General features: G+C 34.4%; 1 protein-coding gene across 4 annotated transcripts in view; it reads left to right on the top strand.

Annotated features, from left to right (window-relative positions):
- The window catches only part of STK31 (serine/threonine kinase 31), an 89,091-nt gene that overhangs the window by 39,765 nt on the left and 22,886 nt on the right, over positions 1-26,440 (top strand). For all 4 annotated transcript variants that reach the window (XM_082693703.1, XM_082693704.1, XM_082693702.1 and 1 more), the window contains exons 11-22: positions 388-510; positions 7,687-7,866; positions 9,469-9,585; positions 11,587-11,706; positions 12,980-13,111; positions 14,345-14,446; positions 16,461-16,541; positions 18,158-18,283; positions 19,071-19,196; positions 19,380-19,466; positions 20,174-20,323; positions 24,131-24,253. In XM_082693703.1, the coding sequence (XP_082549829.1) occupies positions 388-510; positions 7,687-7,866; positions 9,469-9,585; positions 11,587-11,706; positions 12,980-13,111; positions 14,345-14,446; positions 16,461-16,541; positions 18,158-18,283; positions 19,071-19,196; positions 19,380-19,466; positions 20,174-20,323; positions 24,131-24,253 (1,467 nt within the window). The remainder of the gene's footprint in view (positions 1-387; positions 511-7,686; positions 7,867-9,468; positions 9,586-11,586; positions 11,707-12,979; positions 13,112-14,344; positions 14,447-16,460; positions 16,542-18,157; positions 18,284-19,070; positions 19,197-19,379; positions 19,467-20,173; positions 20,324-24,130; positions 24,254-26,440) is intronic.

Below are 26,440 nucleotides of genomic sequence, written 5' to 3'. Positions count from 1 at the left end.
TAACTGAATCTCGAAGGGTAGGTAGTTGAAGGAATTGACAGGTGGAATGGGAGCAGGAGGGAGTTAGTGTATAATTAATAATAGGAACTTGGATAATTTTTTAAGAAAAACAAAAATTTCAGTGTTGTCCATATAGTGGGAAAAATAAGAGTAGGATTATGAAATACCTTATTTCTAATTAAGGTAAAGAAAGCTCTTTGTTAGTTTGGTGATCTCAGGAGAAAGATGCTTGTCTTAAAAGCTACTGTGTTTGGAGAATGTAATGTTAAATTTTACTCACTTTAAGACATTAGTTTTTTTTTTTTTTTTACATAGGTCAGTGTGTATATAAAAAAAAAAAACCAGCTGGTGTATTAATGATTGTTATTCTTTGTTTTCTTTCTCCAGAACGAAGGGAGTATTTTGATTGCCAAAAGAAATGAAGTGCAACAGAAACTGAACATGGCAGTAGAAGTTTTTATTCTGGAAGTAGATGAGTTACCTCTTAATAAACGCTTGAAAACATTGCAGGTTAGAATTTAAAAAGATATATATATACATTAAAATATGTTTATCATTTGAGAGGTGAAATATGCATTTACCTTGAGATTTCAGATAGTACTAATGGCTACAAAATTTTATCTTCTTTTGGATGAATTCAAATTTCTTTTTAATAGGATTAAAATACTACTTTAATCTATTTAATATGTTTATATATGTATATCTATCCTGCAAATAAGGTAAAATGGTCAGACACATCAGGATTGCTAGAGTGGCATTCACTGGGAAAACTCATGGATACAGAAGCTGTAGCAGGCATGTGAGTCCCTGTTGTCTGTTGCATTCCAGCAGAAAATCTGGTAGGGTCACATGTCAAGAGTTTAGAAGAGGAGTCCTGATCCAGTATCAGGGGCTAGAGTACAGTAGCTCTAGGTTGTTATGCAACCTTATCTTCAGCCTTATCCTGCCATCTCTGCAATGACTTTAATTTGGAGTGAATGCACATGTGACAGTGTTATGAAACATTTTTCTCTTTGTTTATTCAGATTTTTTTTTTAGTCTCCTTTAATGATGTTTTAAAATTTTTCTCTAAAAACCCTCTGGCATTTCTTCATTTAACTTCAAGATATGTATACTTTTGGTTGCTTTTGTGGCTATTACCTTACTTTCAATTTCTTATTTTTCATGGTGTAGTGGAATACTGTTGATTTTTATTTATTTGTTTGCTTATTTATTTTTACTGTTTTTTAAAAAAATATTTTATTTATTTATTTGACAGAGATCACAAGTAGGCAGAGAGGCAGGCAGAGAGAGAGAGGGGGAGGTAGGCTTCCCGCTGAGCAAGAGCCCGATGTGGGGCTCTATCCCAGCACCCTGGGATCATGACCTGAGCTGAAGGCAGAGGCCCAACCTACTGAGCCACCCAGGCGCCCTTTTACTGTTGACTTTTATACATTGATGTCTCTGGCAACTCTCCTGAACTCTTTTAGTTCTCATTTCTCTATTAATATTCTTTGAACTTTCTTTGTGGTCATATCATTTGAAAACAACAGCCATCTTCTCCATCTACTTTTTATATATCTTCGGACTTTTACTGCATTGGTCAGCATCTTTAGTAACAAGTTAAATCTTGGCTGTGCTAGTTGGCATCCTTGTTTTATTTTGGATGGCAGGGAATGAGTTTGCTAGAGAGTTGGGGAAAAGGATATTCAGGGACATCTTGATACTGTCTCTTTCTGTCTGCCTGGAGGAAGATGTAGTTTAGATAATACCATGTATAGTATAAGTTCTTCCAGAATTGTGAAGTGACCTTTGCATGCAAAAGGGCAGTGGTGTAGTAAGAATGTACCTGTTTATAGTACAGTTTTTACTTTACCCTGTGAAGGTCTTTTTCTTCTCATGAACTGCTAGTAAACATAGGTTTGCAACCGAGATGATTGTAAAAACTCTTCTTAAAGTTTAATCTTATGAGAGTTTTTGCTATATCTGGTTTGTTTCCCTTAATATTATTCCTCTTGGTCACCAGAATATTTTTTAAACTTCTATTTTGATGAAGTAGTTTGATATTTACCTATATTCTTCAAATACTTAAGAAATAAAACCTATACTTCAATTATGGAGGTCAAGAAGTTAAAGTTCATGATTTCTGATTTCCTCAACAGTTACTGAGACTTCTTTTGTAGCCTAAAATACATGGTTGATTGTTTATGACTGTTCCTTATAAGGTAAAAAAGAAAGTATATTCCAGGTATACTTGGTATGCAGGTCCTGATGTATAGCTATTATTTTAATCCTTAATCTTCTGTATCTTTTCTTAGTTTTTGATCTGATCAGTTTATCAGTTTTGAGAGATTGTTATATATTCTAGTTCTTTAATTGTTAAAAAAAAAAAGTCAGTGCTGGGGCACCTGGGTGGTTCATTGTTAAGCTTCTGCCTTCAGTTCAGGTCATAATCCCAGGGTCCTGGGATCAAGCCAGTGTCAGTCTCTCTGCTCACCAGGAAGCCTGCTTCTTCCTCTCTCATTCCCCCTGCTTGTATTCCCCCTCTCACTGTGTCTTTCTCTGTCAAATGAATAAATCAAATCTTTAAAAAAAAGTTAGTGTTGTATTGTTGGGTGTTAAAGTATTTATGATTGTTATGTATTTTATTTTACTTTATTTATTTATTTATATATATATATTTTAAAGATTTTATTTATTTATTTGACAGAGATCACAAGCAGACGGAGAGGCAGGCAGAGAGAGAGAGAGAGGGAAGCAGGCTCCCTGCTGAGCAGAGAGCCCGATGCGGGACTCGATCCCAGGACCCCGATATCATGACCTGAGCCAAAGGCAGCGGCTTAACCCACTGAGCCACCCAGCCGCCCCTACTTTATTTATTTTAAAGATTTTATTTATTTGACAGAGAGAGCACAGTGAGAGAGGGAACTGAAGCATGGGGAGTGGGAGAAGCAGGCTTCCTGCTGAGCAGGGAGCCTGATGCAAGGCTTGATCCTAGGACTCTGGGATCATGACCTGAGCCGAAGGCAGACACTTAACGACTGAGCCACCCAGCCACCCCTGTTATGTATTTTAAACTGTTTTCTTTTTCACCATTATGTGACCTTACTTTTCCTTCATGGTATTAAAATATTGTTTCCTTTAAAAATTCCTTTTCTGCCTCTATTTTTTGCTTTATCTTCTTTCCCTCCCTTTATCTTATTTTTTATTTTAAAAATTTTTAGAAGATTTTAATTTATTTAACTGACAGAGAGAGAGAAAGCGCGTGCACAGCAGGGTGGGGGGGAGCAGCAGAAGGAGAGGAAGAAACAGGCTCCCCACTGAACAAGGAGCCCAATGCAGGGCTTGATCCCAGGACCCTGGGATCATGACCTGAGCCAAAGGCAGATGCTTAACCTACTAAGCCACCGGGCACCCCTCCCTCCCTTTATTTTAAATTGAATGTCTTTCTTAGACAACATACTAATGGATCATTTTTTAAAAGAAGCTAATGTATAAATTTGTCTTTTGATGGGTATAATTACTGTTTTATTAGAACATATTTCTGTAATTGTTTTGTGTTTCTGTTGGTCATGGTTTCTATTTTTTCCCCCCTTTCCTACCTTATACCACTAATATCTTAGAACATTCTCATCTGCCTTTGGTGTGTCTTCTTGCTGTGTATTTCTCTCCTAAAAATCAGCTAACCACTTGTTTAGGATTTTAGTTACAGAATGTTACAGGTATTGTAAATGATAATTCAGATAACAAACTTTAGAGTTATTCTCTCATTCTTATTTGATAAATTTTTGGATATCTTTTGGTTTTCTCTGTGTTTTGGAGTATTTTCTCAAAGTACCTTATTCCCTTAAATATTTATTTATTTATTTATTTTAGAGAGAGAGAGAGGGTGGAGGGAGGGGCAGAGGGAGAGGTTTTCAAGCAGAGTCCCATTGAGCTTGGAGCCCGATATAGGGCTCAGTGTCATGACTCATGAGATTATGGCCTGAGATGGAACTAAGAGTTGGATGCTTATTTGACTGAGCCACCCAGGTGCCCCCTCTAAGAGTACTTTCAAAGAGCTCTTTGTGTGGTTGATTTTGTAAAGTATTAAGTGTCTCAGGATATCTTTTTTTTTTAGAAAATTTTAATACCATTTGTTTATTTGAGAGAGAGTGTGAGCGATCCAGCATGGGGTGGTGGCAGGCAGGGAGGAGAAGCAGACTTCCTGCTCAGCAAGGACTCTGGGATCATGATATGAGCCGAAGGTAGATGCTTAACTAACTGACCACCTAGGCACCCCTGTCTCAGTATATCTTATTTAAACATTTAAACAGTTGATTGCATTTACGTACTTTAAACAGTTGTTTCATTGGCTATAAAATATTTGATTCAAAGTCCATTGTTCTTTCAAAATTTGACGATAATAATCCATTGTCTTCTTCTCATAGTTGTTACCAGTCTGATTTTTGTTCTTCTGTGACGTTTTTCCTCCACTGAAAACTTTAATGTTTTCTCTTGACTTTGTTCCTAATCTGCACTGAAGTTTCTATTTAATCTGAGTCCATTCAGTCTGAGATTTTCTATTTTTCTTTAACTCTATGGAATATTTGATAATTATTTCTTAAGATATTATCCCTTCTTCTCTCCTACCCCTTCTCTCCCCAATTTACTTTGTCTTTTATCCTGGGACTTCTGTTAGATGTACATTTAAATTTCTTCTATCCTCTACATATTTTAATTGTTCCTGTATGTTTTCTATCTTTATCCTTTTCTGAGTCTTTTTGGGGGGATCTGAGGAATCCTTGACTTAATCATCTAGCTCACTAATTAGTTCTCTAGCTGTATCCTTTTTGCCATTTAGTGAATGCATTGTATTCTTTATTTCAAAGATTATTTCTTTTATACCTAATATTTTCAGTTGGTTATTGTCTATAAGTACTTGATTTTGCCTTGTGTTTTCAGTATTCTTTTTTTTAATCTTTCTTTTTTTCCCATTTTATTTTATTTTATATCTTTTCAGTGTTCCAGCATTCATTGTTTATGCGCCACACCCATTGCTCCATGCAATACATGCCCTCCATAATATCCACCACCAGGCTCATCCAACCTCCTCCCCACTCCTCTCCCCTCCAAAACCCTCAGTTTGTTTCTCAGAGTCCACAGTCTCTCATGGTTTTTCTCCTCATCCAAGTTCTCCCAACTCACTTCTCCTCTCCATCTCCCAATGTCCTCTGTGTTATTCCTTATGCTTCTCAAGTAAGTGAAACCATATGATACTTGACTCTCTCTGCTTGACTTATTTCATTCAGCATAATCTCGTCCAGTTCTGTCCATGTTGATACAAAATTTGGCTATTCATTGTTTCTGATGGAGGCATAATACTCCATTGTGTATATGGACCATATCTTTATCCATTTGTCCATTGAAGGACATCTTGGTTCTTTCCACAGTTTGGCAACTGTGGCCATTGCTGCTATGAACATTGGGGTACAGATGGCCCTTCTTTTCACTATATCAGTATCTTTGGGGTAAATACCCAGTAGTGCAATTGCAGGATCATAGGGAAGTTCTATTTTTTTTTTTTTTTTTTTTAAAGATTTTATTTATTTATTTGACAGAGAGAAATCACAAGTAGATGGAGAGGCAGGCAGAGAGAGAGAGAGAGGGAAGCAGGCTCCCTGCCGAGCAGAGAACCCGATGCGGGACTCGATCCCAGGACCCTGAGATCATGACCTGAGCCGAAGGCAGCGGCCTAACCCACTGAGCCACCCAGGCGCCCCGGAAGTTCTATTTTTAATTTCTTAAGGAATCTCCACACAGTTTTCCAAAGTGGCTGCACCAGCTTGCGTTGCCACCAAGAGTGTAAGAGGGTTCCCCTTTTTCCACACCCTCTCCAACACATGGTGTAAAAGAATGGCTGAGTTTCATTCTTCTATACATAGCTGTCCAATTTTCCCAGCACCATTTATTGAAGAGACTGTCTTTTTTCCACTGTATATATTTTCTTGCTTTGCCAAAAATTAGTTGACCGTAGAGTTGAGGGTCCATATCTGGGCTCTCTACTCTGTTCCATTGGTCTGTGTGTCTGTTTTTGTGTCAGTACCATGCTGTCTTGGTGATCACAGCTTTGGAGTAAAGCTTGAAATCAGGTAACGTGATGCCCCCAGTTTTGTTTTTCTTTTTCAACATCTCCTTAGCAATTCGGGGTCTTTTCTGGTTCCATACAAATTTTAGGATTGTTTGTTTCAGCTCTTTGAAAAATGCCGGTGGAGTTTTGATTGGGGTGGCATTGAAAGTATAGATTGGTCTAGGCAGTATAGCAGTATAGACATTTTAGCAATGTTTATTCTTCTGATCCATGAGCATGGAATGGTCTTCCATCTTTTTGTGTCTTCTTCAGTTTCTTTCATACACAAAGATAAACTTGAACTGGATAAAAGACCTAAGTGTGAGGCAGGAATCTATCAAAGTCCTAGAGGAGAACTTAGGCAGTAATCTCTTTGACGTCAGCCACAGCAACTTCTTTCAAGATATGTCCCAAAAGGCAAAGGAAACAAAAGGAAAAATGAACTTTTGGGACTTCATCAAGATCAAAAGCCTTTGCATAGTATTCTTTCTTTTTGTTGAGAGTATTTGTTATGCTTATTTCGAGTTCTTTGATTTTGCTTCCTTTTTATAAAGTGACTTAGATTGTTATATTCCTTTCAGAGTTCTTCTGTTAGTCATGGACTTCATCCTTCTCTGTATCCCCTTCAAAGGTCTCGTACTTCCTTGGAGAACTATAAGCTATCTTGGTTCTGTGCTGTTGTGTAGGTAGGGGATAGGGTGATAGAGGGTTCTGAGAGAGGGGTGAAAGCTTGGAATATAACTTCAAAGACTTCAGGTGGGTTTAGAGAATAGGATGGGGTTGTTACTCAGAGCTTCTAGGGTTACAGTTTGGACTCAGCTACTACCTATAGGCTTTTATTCTAGATGATTTTACTTTTCAGTGGACCTTCCAGTCCCTCTGCCTCAGCCACTACTCTTTTTCAGGGGTTACTATCCTTGGGTGTAAATGCCACCAGGTATTCAGGGGAAAAGGGAAGAAAAGAAAATGCTTAGGGGATGGCTGACTTTTTTTTGGTACAGGTTATCAATTTTTGGCTCATTTAGGTTCTTGTACTGTACTTGTGTCCATTGCCTCTTGCTTTGTGCTACTGCTTTACAGTGTGAGAGGGAAGGGTGTATGAAGAAGGTTCCCTTTTCCCACATGTTATTTTTGCTGAGGTAAATACATGCCTTCTTCCACTTTGCCATGACTTGCTCATTGCTAAGCACCAGCTATCTTGTCTTTCCAAGAGTTTCTTAGAGTTTTGTGATAAAAATTTCTAGGATCTTTTTAAAGTTTTCCCCTTGTTTCAGTGACATTTCTAGAGCTTTGTTCCTAGAGAGCACCACTAGGCTCTCTTGTCTCTTCTAGTCCTTTCTAAAATGCTTTTTAAGTTCATATATATATTCAGTCACTTCCTTAGTTGGAATTATTTGTCTAACTTTTATTATTATAATCCAAATAAGTCACCTTCTAGGTAGCTTTATATTTTCATATCTAATGTTTCCAACTTTTATTTATAAGATTCTTAAGGATTGGGTTTCAACATACTGCTTTTCTGTCTCACAGATTTTAATATGGTGCTTGAATCCTAATATGAAGTTAATAAACTTTAACAAACAAATATATTTCTATAGGATCTGTCAACCTCTTTAGAGGCAGTATATGGACAGGCCAAAGAAGGGACAAACTCTGAAGAAATACTTAAGAAATTTTATGACTGGAAGTGTGATAAAAGAGAGGAGTTCACCAGTGTTAGAAGTGAAACAGATGTTTCTCTACAACGTCTCGTAGCATGGTTCCAGAACACTGTGAAGGTAATAAGAGCCCTTGCCCAGTGTTGGTGTTGGTGTTGTAGTGTAAAGCAGGGAATATTGGTTTTATAGTAATTTTCCAAGTGTAATTTACTTCTATTTTGAGGAGGAGAAATGAAGAGGAAGAGAGGGATTGAGGGGAAGTTGCCTGGAATAGAAGGGTGAGGGATTTACATATTTTTATTCTCTAGAAACATATATGGAAAACTGCTTCATAAGCCTTTATAGGTATAAGAAAGTATCACTGGCATTTATTACAAGTGTGGTGTATTTTCTATAGCTATAGTGTAGAGATAAGGGTCTTATTGTATTTACATGTGCTTAAAGGGTAGTAGAGCTTTCTTCTTTGTTTAGCTTCTTTTTTAGCAAGATGTGTGTTTTAACATTAGTTGGCCAGCTCCTCATGCTGAAAGTATGTTAATTGGCAGTGTTTAAGTTTTTGATATCTTAAATATCTTAAAGATATCTAACGTAAATGGAGAATACTAATCTCATTTGGTACTAAACATTAGAAATGGTGTTTTGTGTATTATTATTCTTAGTTCTTATTTATTATCACAAAAACACCATGTAATCTTCCAAAAGCTGTGGGGGCATGTAATTTTGTATTAATATACTTGGAATCCTAATTAAATTTCAGCCTCATTTTGTTGCTGATTCTGTTTTCTCTGTTCTTCTGTCTGCTTTACAACCTTCTCAGGAAGGGAGGTGTCATTTATCTGTGTGAATGGTTTACAGATATGCATTTCTAGCTTTGTTTTGGGGGAAAAAAGTCTTTAATCTCTCAGCTACCTCCAGAGCTCTTCATTTTGGTACTTTTTAATGGACATATTAACATTAATTATTTCTTTGTTGTCTTTTGTTGTTGATTAGAATGGCTTTCTGCTAAGGTTAACTATCATGTATCCTTTTCTTTCATTTCCGTAGCTGTTTCCCTAATCCAGATCTCCATATTAGTCACATATCTTATCTCTAAAATCAAAGTGACTGCTTGGGACTTTTATGTTCTGTATTATAGTTGAGGCCCATGATTTTATTCTATTTAACACTTTATTATAAAGTCTATTTCCTGATAGAAAATATCTTTGTTTTCCTAATAAGGTGGAAGTCATCTGGGTTTAATCTTTATCTCCAGATTCCTAAATACTTAGTAGTTTATCATGAGATATCCAGTATAAACATATGCCTTTTTTATTAAAGAGCGCTGGCATTGTCTGCCTACTACCTATCAGATTTAAACTTTTCACCTGAACATTTAAGTTTCTTACCAGCTTTTAGTCAGACTGTTTTCTTTGACTATCCTCACAAAGTCTTGGTCTTGTTTCTGTTTGTTTTTTTTTTTTTTCTTCTTCATACTTTTCCTTTTATGTCTCTAAGCCACAGATTATGTTAAAAAATCTGTGTTTTATGTGTGTGATATGTGTATGCCTTTTCTTTTTTGATGTGAAAGTTTGGGGAGGGCAGTAGTTTATCTTTCTTGTGTGTCCTTACTTCTCTCACATTGCCTAGTGCATAGGCTAATGCTCTGCTCTAGGTATAACAACACAACACTAATAGAAAATAATTAAATGATATACTTTCATGTTTTAATTTTTTGCAAATGAGGCTTTTGATCTCTCTGTGGAAGAATCACAAACTTCTGAAGACACAATCAGTAGTCTTGATGAAATCCTAGAGAAGACTGAGTCAAGTATCTGCAAAGAGCTGGAGATATCTCTGATTGTGAGTATTGATATTCTTTACTACTTCCTTTGAAGCAATACGGTTTTTCTTGCTAATTAGAAAGCATGAAGACTGATTTTAGGTTTCCTCTTATAGACCTATATGAAATAGTAACATTGTCAAGTTCTAATCTAAGCACAATGCAAATTTTTATTCTTTCACAGAGTGATAATTTCATTTTTTAAAGTTTTTATTTTAATGACAGTTAGTTAACATCATGTTATATTAGTTTCAGATGTACAGTACAGTTAATTCAGCACTTCCATACATCATCCTGTGCTCCTCTTGACAGGTGCATTCCTTAATCCCCATCACCTATTTAATCCATTCCCACACCCCCTTTTCTTCTGGTAACCATCACTTTTTTAAATGATGTGTACTTTCTTTTTTTTTCTCTTCCAAATTTTTTTTTCAAATTCTTATTAGTTAACATGTAGTGTAATAAGTGCTTATAGGAGTAGAATTTATCATCACTTATATATAACATCCAGTGCTCATTATAACAAGTGCCCTCCTTAATACCCATCTCCTGATATTTTCATTTTAATAGGACATTTCACATTAAAAAAATTAAACTTAACATTTAATTCCAGGAAAACTCCTCTTAATTCGAGTGTGTTAGCTTTCTGTGTCATTTGATTCTTCAGTCCATCATACCCAATGATTGTAAGAAAAGACTTCAGAATTTGTGAAAAATTAAAATAAAATCGGAAAGAGCTTTGGAAGTGTATATATAAGACCGATTAGTAGTTCCCTTTCTGTTCTGTGTATGTTCTCTACTGTCATGCCAAGTTAAAAATTAGTGTAGTTCTTCCAAAGAGCATTTTGTAATGTTATTATTGCTCAATGAGACTCTTTCCCAGTTTTTCAGGCTGTTTACTGAAGTCTCATTGGTTATATTGTTCCTTTTACTTGTTTTTTTTTACCTCTTGCATTTTTATTCAGGTTGGAATTGAAAAAAAAATATATATGTTTCTGTATTTCCCTATTTTAAAATAGTCTATTTTGAATAGTATTTAGATGGTTTAGTCAGATTTTATTTTTTTATTGCTGAAATATGATTAACATACAATGTTGCATTAATTTCAGGTGTACAACATAGTAATTTGACGTTTCTATACATTATTCAGTGCTCATCAGGATAATCTTAGTCAGTGTCAGTTACCTTGCAGGACTGTTAAAATATTATTGACGATGTTCTCTGTGCTGTACTTTTCATCTCCATGACTTATTTATTCTATAGCTGGAAGTTTGTATCTCTTTGTCAGACTTGATTTTAAAAGATTTTATTTATTTATTTGACAGAGAGAGATCACAAGGAGGGAGAGAGGCAGGCAGAGAGAGAGGAAACAGGCTCCCTGAGCCTGATATGGGGCTCGATCCCAGGACCCTGAGATCATGACCTGAGCTTAAGGCAGATGCTTTAACCCACTGAGCCACCCAGGTGCCCCCAGACTTGATTTTAGAAGTGGTTGTTAATAGATGATTTCTAAAAATAAAATGTTGAAGTTCTTTGTGTTGTTTGGCTCTTAAATTTAGTATAGTGTTATCCTTGATTTCCTTTAATACTAGTCTAGAAAACTGTAGGAATAATGATGTAAGGGGAGCAAAATTTTCCATATGAACATCTTTCACATCAGTGTCTCTTCTATCTAGAAAAAGATGTGTTTAAGAAATACTTTGGGAGCGCCTAGGTAGCTCAGTCAGTAAGTTCTGCCTTTGGCTTAGGTCATGATCCCAGGGTCTGGGATGGAGCCAGATGTCAGGCTCCTTGCTCTGTGGAAAACCTGCTTCTCCTCTCCCACTCTTCCTGCTTGTGTTCCTTCTCTCACTGTCTCTCTTTCTGTCAAATAAATAAAATCTTAAAAAAAGATACTTTGGAAAAAAATAGAAATTTTAAAAGGCATTTCTTAAAAAAGTTTGTTCATTGTTATTGGAGGTTTAAATTATTTTGGATATTCTTTTGTGAATAATTCCATGTGTATGATTTATTTCACTTAGGAACAAGGTGATGAGGACAAGGAGGTCATTTTAAATACATATAGTCAAGTACTACAAAAGATCCGTTCAGAGGAAAGGCTTATTGCTACAGTACAATCCAAGTACAAGGACAGTATTGAGGTTGGATTATGCTTTATTTTTTAGGTCTTTTATATTGATGCTATGGATTTTTTAATACTTAAATTTTTCTCAACTAGTTTAATACCCAGTGTATATGTAACTAATTATTATTGCTAGAAGAACAGTATAATTAGCTGATGTGTAATTAAATTCACCCCACAGTGAAAATAATGGTTTAATTGATAAAAATATATTGCATTTTTGGATTGTGTTCTTCAAAACCTAATCTTTACTGGGACACCTGGGTATCGCAGTCGGTTGAATGTCTGGCTTTTAATTTCGACTTGGGTCATTATTTTGGGGTCTTAGGATGGAGGCCCCCCATTGGGCTCTACTCTCAGCAGAGTCTGCTTGGGATTCTCTCTTGCTCTTCCTCTGCCTCTCTTGCTTTCTCTTTCTCTAAAATAAATAAATAAATCTTAAAAAAAAAAAAGCTTCATCTCTACTATCATTATCTTTATGCCTATACAGGTTTACAGTAGAAAATTTGTTAAATGCAGAAAAATAAGAAGAAATAAAAACATTGATTATAATCCTCTTAGCCTAAGAAGTAGATACTCAGGGCTAGTTTCAGAGTATTTTCTTTTTGGATGGTGACATATATATGTACATATATCATGTGCATTGCATTGTTTTGTAAACGGTTTTGAAAATATTTCTTCATTTAGTGGTATATTATGAATACTATTCCATGTGATTAGTGATTCTTCTATACTTTCATTTTGAGCAACTAATGCATCATCACTTGCATAGATATACAATATTATTTAACCTTCATCTGTGTTAGAAGTTAAGGTTACTTCTAATTATTTTTAACCATAAATAAGACTGTACATAATCTTTATTCATAATTTTGTGTTTCTCAGATTCCTAAAAATTGTTAGTTACTAAGTCAAAAGGAATCAGTGTTGTTAAAATTGATACATATTGTCACACTACTTTGGGGAAGATAATTTTAGGTTATATCCTCACTAGTAATTCAGTTTGCATCATATCTAACAAAGATGTCTCACTATAGCTCTCATCTTGAAATATTTCCCTTACCTTTGCTACTCTGATTGCTGGGACTTATATTCTCCTGAATAGAAATATTGATAACTAAGAAATCAGTTAGTAGATTGTCTTTTTGAGAATTGTAGAATTTCTTATTTCAATCCGAACTTAGTAAATAGTAGTTGAATCTTAATAGAGAAATAAGAAATGGTCAGTAAGTGATTTTAATAAATATTGTTTTCTGTGTTTTGAAAATACAATAACTTTTTTTCTTACTTAGTTTAAGAAGCAGATTATCGAATGTTTCAATAAGAGCCCCAATGTGGATCACTTGTTGTCCATTAAAAAGACATTGAAAAACTTAAAAGCTCGACTGAGATGGAAACTAGTTGAGAAGAATAATTTGGAAGAGGTAAGGAAACACTTTGTTCTTATGAAATTCCATGTGTACCTGATTTTACTCTGCTCCCTGAAAATAACGCATAAATACATTCTTTAAAATAGGAGAATTATATTTACATTTTGTTTTATATATTTATCTTTTTTCTGTGTATATAAATAAGATTATTAAATTAATAGTGTAAACATTTTACCATATCATTAAATGTTCTATGAAAATGTTTTACATGGCTGCCTTTATTTTTAGTAACAAATATTTTAGAACAGTTTAAAAATCTTTTGGTTTAGACTGTTATAATACTTAATACAATACAAACTATTACATGCAAGGTATTCCCCTAAAGGTAGAATTTTTTCATAAAGTATTTTTAAGATCATGATGTTCTTTGTTAGCTCTCTTTTTAATGGCTGGACATACTATTCTTCCTAAGTATTCTAAGTTGTTTGCATACGATAATAGAACTGGAAAAATTCAGACACCCTAATCTGGACTAACCTCCTTCTTTCAGTTTGAAACTGAATAAACTGGTAATTCTTTATGTTCCCTTGAGGACTGATTTATGAACAAAAGAAATCTACATTACGTCTTAATTCAACTTGAGTTGACTCTTCCTCTTCAGTACTTAATTGGACTTGGAATGAAACTAGTTTAATGGCTTAATATTTTCCTAGTTTTTTATCCTATTCTGGACTGTGGGGAATGGGGTCTTTTTTAGTTTAGTTTTTTAACTTTTGAAGATATACAAAATAGAAAACATTTATACTTTTTAAGGTGGCTTATTAATTACTGCTGGAGTTTTAAGGAGTCTTTTTGAGGTCTACATTGTTTTTCCTCTAATAAACACACCCTACATTTACTCTTTTTTTTTTTTTTTTTTTAAACCAAATCTATTGCAGAAGAGAATTCCAGGGAATTTAGTTGTATTTTCTTCATTCCTACTGGTTTGTGTTCTTGACATTTACTTTATGTTGGCAGTTGGTCATCTTAGAGAAAATCTACAGCAAATTAAGAGACAAGAAATATCTGTGTTGATTTTATGTCTTTAATTTTTATTCCTTTTTGAGGTTTGGGAACAGTCAGTGTTAGAATAAAGTTAACTGTTATGAGGGTCTTTTATCTGTTAGATACAGAAGGATACATAGAAATCAGAGTGATTTGCTATAGAAGTTGCATTCTTACTAGGAAGACTTGTTTTCAGTCCACTTTAATAAGCTTATAAGGTCACTTTTTCCTGTCTGATTTAAGTCGGATGACCATGATGGATCTGAAATTGAGAAAATAAAACAAGAAATAACTCAGTTGCGCAATAGTGTCTTTCAAGAAATTTATCGTGAGCGGGAGGAATATGTAAGTATTTAATTCTTTGAAGTTTTGAATTAGTATTTACTGTAGAAATTGAATTCATGTATCTATTTCATGAAGTGGACTCTAATAAGGCTGGAGATTATACTAGCATAGTTATGTTTGCATAGTAATGTTAATGTGAATTTAGAAATTAATTTCTGATGATAATTTATAACCATTGTACCAAATGTGGAAATTATAGAAAATTATAAAGAATAAAAAATAACACCTATAACTTTTCCATTCCTTTATAATAGTAGTAGTCACTATGAACTTTTCACTTAACTTCTTTTAGCCTTTTTTCTGCCTGTTTTCATAAGAGGAGATTATAGCACAAACATACTTTTACATACTGCTTGATTTCTCTTTCACACAGAGCTAAAGATTTTTTCCTTTAATAAAATCTAAATCAGCACTGTTTTAACCTAATGCTGCAATGAAAACATTAATGTGGTGACAGAATTTAGTTGAAGAATATAACAAAGTGCAACCACCTGAATTTTGGGGGGAAGTTACATCTTTAAGTCTCCACTTTTATGCTAATGTCTTGTGACCTTGGGAGAGTTTGTCAGTATTTTCTCTTTAAAAGGGAAAGAATATGAGGCGCCTGGGTTGCTCAGTCTGTTGAACGTTAGGATTAACGATTTCAGCTCAGGTTATGATCTCAGGGTTATGAGATCAAGCTCTTCATCAGGCTCTGTACTGGGTGTGGAGCCTGCTTGGGATTCTTTCTCTCCCTATCCTTCCCCTCCTTGCTTGTATGTGCAACCTGTCTTTATCAAATAAACAAATAAATAAAATGGAAATAATATAATATTTTATGTTTCAGGAATGTTAAGGGGGAACAAGTAAGGTAGACACTGCTTGGAATAATAAAAATACCGTGAAAATAATAGGCAATCTGAGAGGGAGACAAGCCATAGGAGACTCTTAACTATAGGAAACAAACAGGGTTGCTGGAGGTAGGGTGCCTCAGTGGTTGAAGTGGGTGAGTGATGGGCATTAAGGAGGGCACTTGATGTAATGAGCGCTGGGTGTTATACGCAGCTGATGAATCACTGAATTCTTCCTTTGAAAGTAGTAATATGCTATATGTTAATTAATTGAATTTAAATAAAATAATAGATATTCTAAGTGTTATGTTTTATTTAGCAAATTCATCTGTGTGTGCTTAGTTATTCACTTTTTGCACCTTGGACAAATAGTTATCTTCCAGTGTTCCAGTGAGTTGACAAGTATCTGGAAGTTTTACTTAATGAATGTGACAAAAGACTTTCTTAAGGATCCTCAGTTTTCACATTTACTTCAAAGTGGCTTTTGTAGAGCTGCATATTTGTTTTTGCTTTCAAGGCTTTTATGATTTCTTTCCCTCCTAAATGAAATAGTTACTATTTTAAAAATGTCAGTGTGTTCTTAGTATTTTGAGAAATGACAATTTTATGATGCAGACTGATGTTATCAACACACATTTTCATTTTAGCTTGGAAGTATATGTATACTTTGATCTTAGGCAAGGTTCTGTGCCTATATATGTATACCAAGATAAAATTGATAATTAAATTTTTCTTCTGGGGGTGCCTGGGCCTGGGTAGTTCAGTCAACTAAACATCTGCCTTCGGCTCAGGTCATGATCCCAGGGTTCTTGGATAGGGCCCCCATTTGGGCTCCCAGCTCAGCAGGGAGCCTGTTTCTCCCTCTCCAGCTCCCCTGTGCTTATGTTCCCTCTCTTGCGGTCTCTTGTCATAAATAAATAAAATCTTTTAAAAAAATTTTCTTTTTCTTCTGTTAGTGAGATGGTAACTTTGACCCAAGATGACTCTTGGTTTTCATTTGCTATTTCTTGAAGTAGAAGGGAAAATCAGTGATTATGTATCTTAATAGGTTTTATATTTTATTAGCTTGTGTATTTTGTTAGATTTATAGTAAGAGAGATACTGCTATCTTATTTTTTCTTGAAGGGCAACATGTCATAATTGAATATATGTTGATTTATAATAAAAATATTTTTTAAATTTAGGAGAAGCTGAATAGCTTGGTACAGAAATGGTTCCCTGAGCTGCCTCTGCTTTATCCTGAAATAGGGTTACTTAAGTACATGGTAAGCTTTGTTACCCCTGAGAATTATTACTCTGTAGAGAGTGGAAAAGCAAAGATATTAAATTGTGTGCCAGTGTTAAATTTATGCTGTCCTTACTATGAAGATGTTCCTGATGAATTGTTTCTGGGTATTGTTATAACTTTTCCTCAAGACTATCGTTAGTATTAGTGTATTGTATTCTAACGTCTATATTAATTGGCATCTCTTTCTCTCTTTTCTCGTTTCCTCATAGCTATTCAGTACATTGCATGACACTTATTTGAATTAGAGGTATTTACTTTTTGAAATGATAAAGCAATTTTAGCTATTATTTCAAGAGTTAGAATAAAAGCAGGACACTGCCAGTCATGAAGAATTAAAGCAGAATATATCTTTTAAGTTAAAGCAGGCTGGGAAATAATTCTAGAAATTTGGTTAAGTAGAGATGTTGACATGGGTATAGTTTTTTAGGCAGGCAGGATTCAAAGCCTGGGAGATCAGTGTTTTGGGCAAAAGGCCTATATGGAGCAGGATGGTAAGCTCTGGCTCTCAGGGCGGAATCTGTTAGCTCTTTGTTTTATATTGCCTGCTAAGGATAAGGGACTAGATGAAAGATCTATTCCTTAAGATTGTCATTAAGTTCATGATAATACCTTAAATATAGTACAGAAATGATTGTATACATAGAGTTATGAACTCATGAATATGTAAGATTAAAAGTCCCCTTAAATAGTAAAGCAATTACTGTAAAATTTTTCCAGACTAGACTTAAAAAGAATGGGGGATTTTCTTCACAGTTATTTAATTTTAGCTTAGATACTCATGTAGGATGGATGAGTATGTGGTGCTGTGTAGGACTTGAAAATTAGTTTTTAGAAGTGTGCTGATCTCTTTATTATGAAAGATTATAAAATGTTTTAATCATAGCTAATGGACTCCTTTAATGATTTTAAGATGTGTGACTGTGGTGTATGCCCAGGAAACCTTTGTAGGTTGATTGTATTTTGTGGTTTACTTAAATAATATTGACAACACATATAAATAAAAACCAGAAAACAAATACAGAACACTTCTTGCTAAAATTACACCACAATAAAATTTACCTTGATCTAAAATGTTGATAGGTTTTATCCAAAAAATTTATTCCTTTTAAAAAGTGGCAGAAATATCTAATAGAATTAAAATACTTGAAAATCATTTTCCAAGGATTCCACTTCAAACAGAGGCAGAGGTGTTAGAATTACTTCATAGTAGTCATAATTTTTATATTTCTCATTCCCATTCTACAACCTTTTTTGTGTCTGTCTTCATTTTAATATTTTTAGGAAACACATAAAAGTCTTCCAGCTGAGCATCAGGGTTTTTTGGGATATATATCTGGTTAATCCCAGTCATATTCAGAATTTGTTCTAGAACTCTAGTGGCCATTAAATGTATGTTGATTACACTTTGGGTGAGAGGACTTCAAGAACCAGGAACTTGAAAAACTAGGAAGATTTTAGTATTTTTATTTACTGGTTTCTCCAGTAGGGTTGATGATATCCATATCATTTCATAGCATGTAACTAATTAAGTTAATGATTTAAAAGTACTGGGATGGTTTGGTTTCTTTAATTGTAACAAAAATTTTTGTCTAGAACTCTGGTGGTCTTCTTACTATGAGTTTGGAACGGGATCTTCTTGATGCTGAGCCCATGAAGGAACTTAGCAGCAAGCGTCCTTTGGTTTGTTCTGAGGTTAATGGGCAGATAATTCTTTTAAAGGTACGATTAAGTTCTGACCTTTGGAAGATTCAGAAGTATAAGGGGAGTGGTGGTATTATTTTTCAGGAAATTGAAAATCCATGCTTGTTTTTTAAATTACATGAGTTGAGTGGTGCCTTGATGGCTTAGTCAGTTAAGCATTGGACTCTTGATTTCAGCTCAGGTCATGATCTCAGGGTCATGAGATTGAGCCCCACATTGGGTAAGACTCTCTCTCTCTCCCTCTCCCTCTGCTCTTCCCTCCCATCTCTCCCTCCCGCATAAAAATTATATGAGTTGACTGGCACAGGGCTTATGTTTTCTGTTTGGCTGCCAGAACTTATTTTGAATTCAGAGTTTCCTTCATTTCCCTAATATAATATGTATCTTTAATAGAAGATACTTGGGTTTTTCTTTTTTGGGTGAACTTACATTCTGTCCAATAGCCTTTTAAAATTCTTGCTTTACTTAAAATTGTCTTTGAAATTTCAGCTGTTTTGCCAATACAATTTTCTATTCCTTGATTTCTTTATTGAGCGGGAAAACTGTTAATCATAATAGGGTAATTAATTTGGCCCTAGTGACAATGCATTATAGAATGTACATTAAGGTAGAGGTAGAATTGTTCTTTCTTTTCTAAATTATAGCATTCAAGGTAGATAGAAAAGGTACTTATGTATACAATTAAAAAATAAAATTAGATATGATTTAACTTATATAAAAATCACTATGTTTAAGTTGAAATGATGTATAATTATATTAAGATTTTTAATGTTGGAATTCCCGTTACCTCTCTTTTTGGTACCAGGGCTATTCTGTAGATGTGGACACAGAAGCTAGGGTGATTCAGAGAGCAGCCGCCTATCACAGAGCATGGAGAGACGCTAAAGATGACTCTGGGTTACTACCATTGATATTCCTATTTTTGTGTAAGGTAAAGTTTTTATGTTAATCTCTTGGCGGAAAACATTTTATTTACAATATGTTTTAACTCTGAGCTTTAGAGAGGTAGTTCATTCTTTATAACATAAAGAAAAAGTTGTCTCGTATAATTGATGTATACTAAAAAGACATTGAAGAATTTTTCACTTTAAGTTTCATTTTGTTTTGCTTTTAGTCTGATCCTATGGCTTATCTGATGGTCCCATACTATCCTAGGGCAAACCTGAGTGCTGTTCAAGCCAGTGTGCCTTTAACTTCAGAAGTAAGTAAAAAACACTATTTCTGTGGATATATTAAATGAGAAAATAACCCCTATTGTTAGAGGGCAGCACTATATGTTTTATACACTATGTAAAATTTTGACTGGTATTACGCTATATATATATGTGTGTGTGTGCTATATAATTAGCACATCCATCCTGTGGTATAAGTTATCCTGTTATATACAGATGAGAAAAAATGAGGCTTACAGAGATTAAGTGACTTGCACAGGGTCCTCAACAAGAGGTAGAAATAGGAATTGAAATTAGGTCTTTTGGTGCCAATACCCATGCTTATAACCATTAAGCTGTGTTGTATGTAAATTGTGTAGTATAGCACTTGATATTATAATTGCTTAAGTGACAGCTTTAATTTGCATTGTAAGTTTGAATTAGTAATAAAAATAGAGGATGTCCTGATTCTTTTTACCTGGTATTACTATTTAGTCTCTCTTTTCTACATGCTTTATATGCTCATTATTTATAACCCAAGTCTTCTTAGAAACGGTAGTGTTTTAAGTTATATGTGTATGATGTTACATGATGAGGGCTTCTGGTCTGTTTTTTCTCTATGCTGTATTCTTACATTAAAGTTTCATTTGGAAGAAGCTTCATTCACTTCTGGATAAGTCTTTTAATTAAAGAAAAGGTTCATGTATTAAAATGATTTGACAACTTCCTGACATCTTTTGTGGGTACTTATCTATAGGAAGCTTTAAAGGTCATGAAAGGTGTTGCCCAGGGCCTGCATACATTGCACAAGGCTGCCATAGTTCATGGATCACTTCATCAGAACAATGTATTTGCTTTGAATCGTGAACAAGGGATTGTTGGAGATTTTGACTTCACCAAATCTGTGGTAAAGTATTATGGTTTTACCAATAGGTTCTGGACCTCATTTAATATTATTAGACATTAGTTCAGCCTTTTACTTGATATGGTAATTTATTATAAGATCTTTGTCTTTGTTAAGGCATGTAATGTCATGTAGTGTAAGCAAGTATTACCAGCTAGGTGATAGAACAAGAGTTTCTAAATTTGTGCCATATGTGTGTGTGTGTATATATATATATATATATATATATATATATATAGTATGTATATAGTATAGTATGTATATAGTATGTGTGTGCATTATATATTTTAACTCTTAAGTATTAGGAGTAACCTAACATCACAGTCAATGATATTGACAATACTAATGATTAATAATTTTATCATCATCAAGAAATACTTAATTACTTGTAAATATGCAAGGAAAACTAGGTGGCCATCTCCAATCTCCCCTTCTGCTGGTGCCCTCTCCTACCAGTAGATTAAATATAGATATACATACTCTGCTAATTTTTGATTAATGGGGTAATTTTAGAAACTTGGGAACCTTGGACTTTTCCATTTAGTGTAAATGATGGTTCAGCTATGTTACCTGCTAATCTGGTGTCATAGTTTTAGAGCCTCAGAAGAGGCAATTAAAAAAGATAGAGTTGTTTTTTTTTTCTTTAAATGTATTTTTATTTATTTATTTGAGAGAGAGACAGAGATAGCAAGTGGGGAAGAGGGGGAGAAGCAGGCTTCCTTGCTGAGGAAGGAGCCTGACCTGGGCCTTGATCCCAAGACCCTGGGATTATGACCTGAGCTGATGTTTAACCGACAGAGCCACCCAGGCACCCCTAAAGATAGGAGGTTTTAGACAATGGAAGTGCATACTGTGATTTTTTGTTGTTGTTGTTGGAATGGGCAGACGAAAAATACACATGATTGCATGGGAGCAGTTTTCATTTTTAAAATAACAGCTTTATTGAGGTATAATTCACATAATGTGTACAATTCAGTACTAGTTTTGAGTATATTCACAAAATTGTGTATTGATCACCACTACCTAATTCCAGAACATTTTTACCACCCCAAAAAACGAAACCCAATACAAATTTGCAGTCATTCCCCATTTTCTTCTCTACTCAGTCCTTTGGAAACTATACTTTCTGTCTCTGTGCTTTACTATTCTGGACCTTTCCTATAAATGGAATCTTAAAATAAGTGGCCTTCTGTGATTGGCTTATTTCATTTAGCATAACATTTTCAAGGTTCATGTGTCTTGTAGCATGTATCTGAACATCATTCTTTTTAAAAAATGCCCAAATAATATTTTTTTTGTATGGGTGTACCATATTTTGTTTTTACATTCATCAGTTGTTAGACATCTGGGTTGTTTCTACTTTTTGATTATTATGAATAATGCTGTTGTGATCATTAGAATACAAGTTTTTGTTTTTTTTAAAGATTTTATTTATTAACTTGACAGACAAATCACAAGTAGGCAGAGAGGCAGGCAGAGAGAGAGGAAGGGAAGCAGGCTCCCCACGGATCAGAGAGCCCGATGTGGGGCTCGATCCCAGGACCCCGGGATCATGACCTGAGCCATCCAGGTGCCCCTAGAATACAAGTTTTTGTGTGGGCATATGTTTTCATTTCTCTTGGGAGTGGAATTGTTTTGCTATATGGTAACTCTGTGTTTCACTTTTTGAGGAACCAAACTATTTTCCAAAGTGGTTCCATTTTTTACATTCTCATCGACAGTATATAAGGATTTCAGTTTCTCTACATTCTTACTAACATTTTACTTGAGCAGTTCCCTTTTGACTAGTATAAGTCTTTACTGCTTTATACCTCGGTAATTTGCAAGTCATAGGGTAATGCCACATATGTATAAATATGTAGTCTTAATGGTTTTTATATGGTAGCTGAAAAAGATGAGAAAATTAAAATGTAAAACTATAATGAAATGCTGGATTAAGAAAGATTTATACAAAGTAGACTTATTGAAATATTTTTTATCGTATTAATTTATTTGAAAATTAGGGTAATGTCCTAAGAAAAATGACGAATTAGGAGTTAAAAAAAAAAAAAAAAAAAAAAAAAATGTTCTCAACTCTTAGGGATCCTGGTTAGTTTACTTTTTGAGCATTCCATTTGCACAACTATGCATATCATGACTACTCCAAGAATTATTTTTCCTCTTTTATACTTACTTGTCAACTGTTACTCTCTCCCAAATATTGTTTTAATCTTCATTTAAAATCATTTACTCTGAAATATTGATTAAACTCATCTTTGCTCCACTCTTTTCATACTGCTTTGAGACTGAAGTATTAATGAAGAAGAAAAATTTGAAAGATAAGTCTGTTATCAAGATCATTGCTTTTCTTACTTTACAATGCATATGAATCACCTAGGATCTTGTTAATATGCAGATTTTTATTTAGCATTTCTGGGGGAGATTTTGCATTTCTAACAAGGTCTCAGGTGATGCTTCAGCCACAGGACTCTTGACCACACTGTGGGAAGCAAGGATAAAGGTAGTGGGAGAAGAGATAATTAACTCTTAGTGATATGTACTAGGTAATTATTGTGCTAATTACCTTTATTTTTAGAGTAACTCTGTAAGATAGGTATTATTTCCATTTTACAGTTAATTTAGACTCAAAGAGGTTAAAACCCAAGGTCATACACGAAGAAAAATGGGAGAGTGGGAATTGCAGCCAAGGTGTCTCTGAATATACAGGTTTCATGTTCTTATCACTGATCTTTTGACACATAAGAAATGGTATACTTAGAAAATGATCATTAAGGAAGGAAACTACATTGTAGACTTCCAGTTTTTAAAAAAGCTATTTAGAGGGGCGCCTGGGTGGCTTAGTGGGTTAAAGCCTCTGCCTTCAGTTTAGGTCATGATCTCAGGGTCCTGGGATTAAGCCCGGCATTGGCATCGGGCTCTCTGCTCAGCAGGGAGCCTGCTTGCTCCTCTCTCTGCCTGCCTCTCTGCCTACTTGTGATCTCTCTCTCTGTCAAAAAAAAAAAAAAAAAAAAAAAAAAAAAAAATATATATATATATATATATATATATAGCTATTTAGAATTTTCAAAATTAGAAAATAGCACTCCTTCTGTCCCCGCTGAACTTTATTTTTAAAAGAGGTGCCAGGCATCTGGGTGGGTAAGTCGATAAGTGTCTGCCTTCCACTCAGATTATGATCCTAGGGTCCTGGGACCAATCCCCATAGTGGGCTCCCTGCTCCATGGGAAGCCTGCTTCTCCCTCTCCCACTCCCTCTGCTTGTGTTCTCTATCCCCCTGTATCTCTCTCTGTCAGATAAATAAATAAATAAAATCTTTAAAAGAAATGAAAGAGGTTCCAAATGTTTAAATAATTGGTGTTTCTTCGTTTTGAATCTACTTGAGTCTGTAATGTGAAATGTAATCAAAGTCTCACTGTTAATTTTATGAGCCTGATTTTAAGAGTAATTTATAATAGCAGAAATTAGGTAAAAATATTTGAAAGCAAGAGAGAATGAAATATTTCAAAAGAATTTGTTTTTGTGTTGATGAAATGCAGAGGACTTCACAGAAGTTTACCTCATCCGTATTGCCACTAAACTCTGTGGGGCGCCTGGGTGGCTCAGTTAAGTGTTGACTTTGGCTCAGGTCATGATCCCAGGGTCCTAGGATCCAGTCCTGCATTGGGCTCCCTGCCTGGTGGGGAGCCTGCTTCTCCCTTTCCCTTTGTTTGCTGCCCCCTCTATTTTGCTCCCTACTTATGCTTTCTCTCTCTGTGTCAAATAAATAAATAAATAATCTTAAAAAAAATATTTAAATGATTGTTTTTGTAGAGTCAGCGAGCCTCAGTGAACATGGTGGTTGGTGACTTGAGTTTGATATCACCTGAACTGAAAATGGGAAAGCCAGCTTCTCCAAGTTCTGACTTATATGCTTATGGCTGCCTTTTATTATGGGTATGTTATTTTTTAATTGAAATAAATTAGCCATATGTAAAAATATATAAGTGTGTGCAAATATATTTACATATACTTGAGTATATAAAGTGAGTGGTTTTCCTCAACATATTGCTTTGGATAAAAAGCAGTGGTAGCATTTTAGTAAAAAGATTTAGTAGAAAATTACTTTTTTTCCTCTTTTTAAAAAAAGTCTTATCAGAAACTATATACTTCTATCACCTATTATATATTTACTACCAATTGGCTTGATATATGTTTTACATTATCATGCTATCGTGTTAGTTTTATTAAAGTCAAGATTAAGAATAAAGATGATTTTGTCCTATATTAATCTATAAACAGCTCATGCATATGTGGAAAATAAATGTCAAATGAGCCTTGAGTAAGTGTTCCTGCTTAAACTATAAACCTAGTAGCTGCTTTTTTATCCATGGCTTAAATTTACTCTTCCTACAGATTATGAGGGATTAAGTATTAACAAGGAAGGATTGTCTGTTTTTACTTCTTTTGCATAGCATTGTACTGGAGATTCTAGCCCAGGGGTCAACAGAGTTTTTTTTAAAAGGCCAGATGGTAAATATTTTAGGTTTTGGGAGTCATATGGTCTCTGCTACTGTGGAAAGTAGCCATAAATACATTTAAATGAATGAATGGCTGTGTTCCAATAAAGCTTTACTTATGGACATTGAAATTTGTATTTCATATAATTTTCATGTGCCATGAAATAGATAGTATTCTTTAATTTTCTTTTAAACATTTAAGAATGTGAAACTGTTCTTGGATTATAGACTGTACACAGATAAGCAGTGGCATAGATTTGGCATGCGGGCCATAGTTTGCTGATCCTGGTTTTAGCCAGTATGATGAGGCAACAAAAAGCAATAAAATGCATACAGTTTAAAAATAAAGAAGTAAAGCTGTTTTTATTTGAAGATGAAATTAATTATGTGCAGTCTTTACGACTGTACTTAAGAGCTACTGGAGTTAACAAATTTAGCCAGGTTGCAAGATGCAAAATCAGTATAATTAGCTGGGTTTCTATATACTGGCAACAAACGATAGGAAATTGAAATTAAAAAGTCATTTACATGGGTATTAAAAATATGGAATTTTTAGGGATAAATATGACAAAAAATGTTCAAGATCTGTACCCTGGAAACTATGATGTATTGTTGAGAGAGATTAAAGGAGACATAATTAAATGGAGAGCTGCATAATGGTCATGGACTATAAGAGTAAATGTTGTATGGATGTGAATTCTTTTTTTTTTTTAATTTTTTATTTTATTTTTTTGGGAGAAAGAGCATAAGCAAGGGGAGGGGCAGAGCATGAGCTGGGGGAGGGGCAGCGGGAACAAGAGAGACCACTGAGAAGGGAGTCTGACTGACATGGGGCTCTATTCCAGGACCCTGGTATAAATGGGTCTATGGATTCAATACAATTTCAACAAAAATGATTCTAGGCCTTTTTTTTTTAAAAGAGTAATTGACAATCAGGTGTACTTTGTATCAAAATATATAGAAACTGTGGTAGCTACAATAGTTTTGAAAATTTAAACTACCTGATTTTAAGACTTAATAAAATTATAATAATGAATCAAACATTGTGATGTTGGTGTAAAGTTGAACATACAGAATGATGGAACAGCATAAAGACAGTAGAAATAGAAGAAATAGTAGAAATATATGATCAGTTGATTTTTGACAAAGATTTCAAGGGAATTCTGTGAGGAAAATGATCATCTTCAACAAGTGGTGCTGTAACAACTGGGTATCTACATATAAAAAATAAACTGACTTAATCCTTGCACAATTTATAAAAATTAAATGTATATTAGATTTAAATGTAAAACTGAAGTCTTTATTTTTTTAATAAATTAATTAACATATATTGTATTGTTAGTTTCAGAGGTAGATTCCTTGGTTACATATAATACTCAGTGCTCATTACTTCAAGTGCTCTCCTTAATGCCCATCACCCACTTACCCCATCTCTCTCTACCCACCTCCCATCCAGTAATCCTCAGTTTGTTTTCTATAGTTAAGAGTCTCTTAGGATTTGTCTACCTGTCTGATTACTTCTTATTTTATTTTTCCTTCCCTTCCCCTGTGTTCATCTGTTTTGTTTCTTCAGTTCCACATATGCGTGAAGTCATATATTTGTCTTTCTCTGATTGATTTTGTT

This window comes from Mustela nivalis (genome assembly GCF_964662115.1).
Source record: "Mustela nivalis genome assembly, chromosome: 12".
NCBI lineage: Eukaryota > Metazoa > Chordata > Mammalia > Carnivora > Mustelidae > Mustela > Mustela nivalis.
Note: the sequence above shows the minus strand (reverse complement) of the source record. Positions and strands in the feature narration are given on the sequence as shown.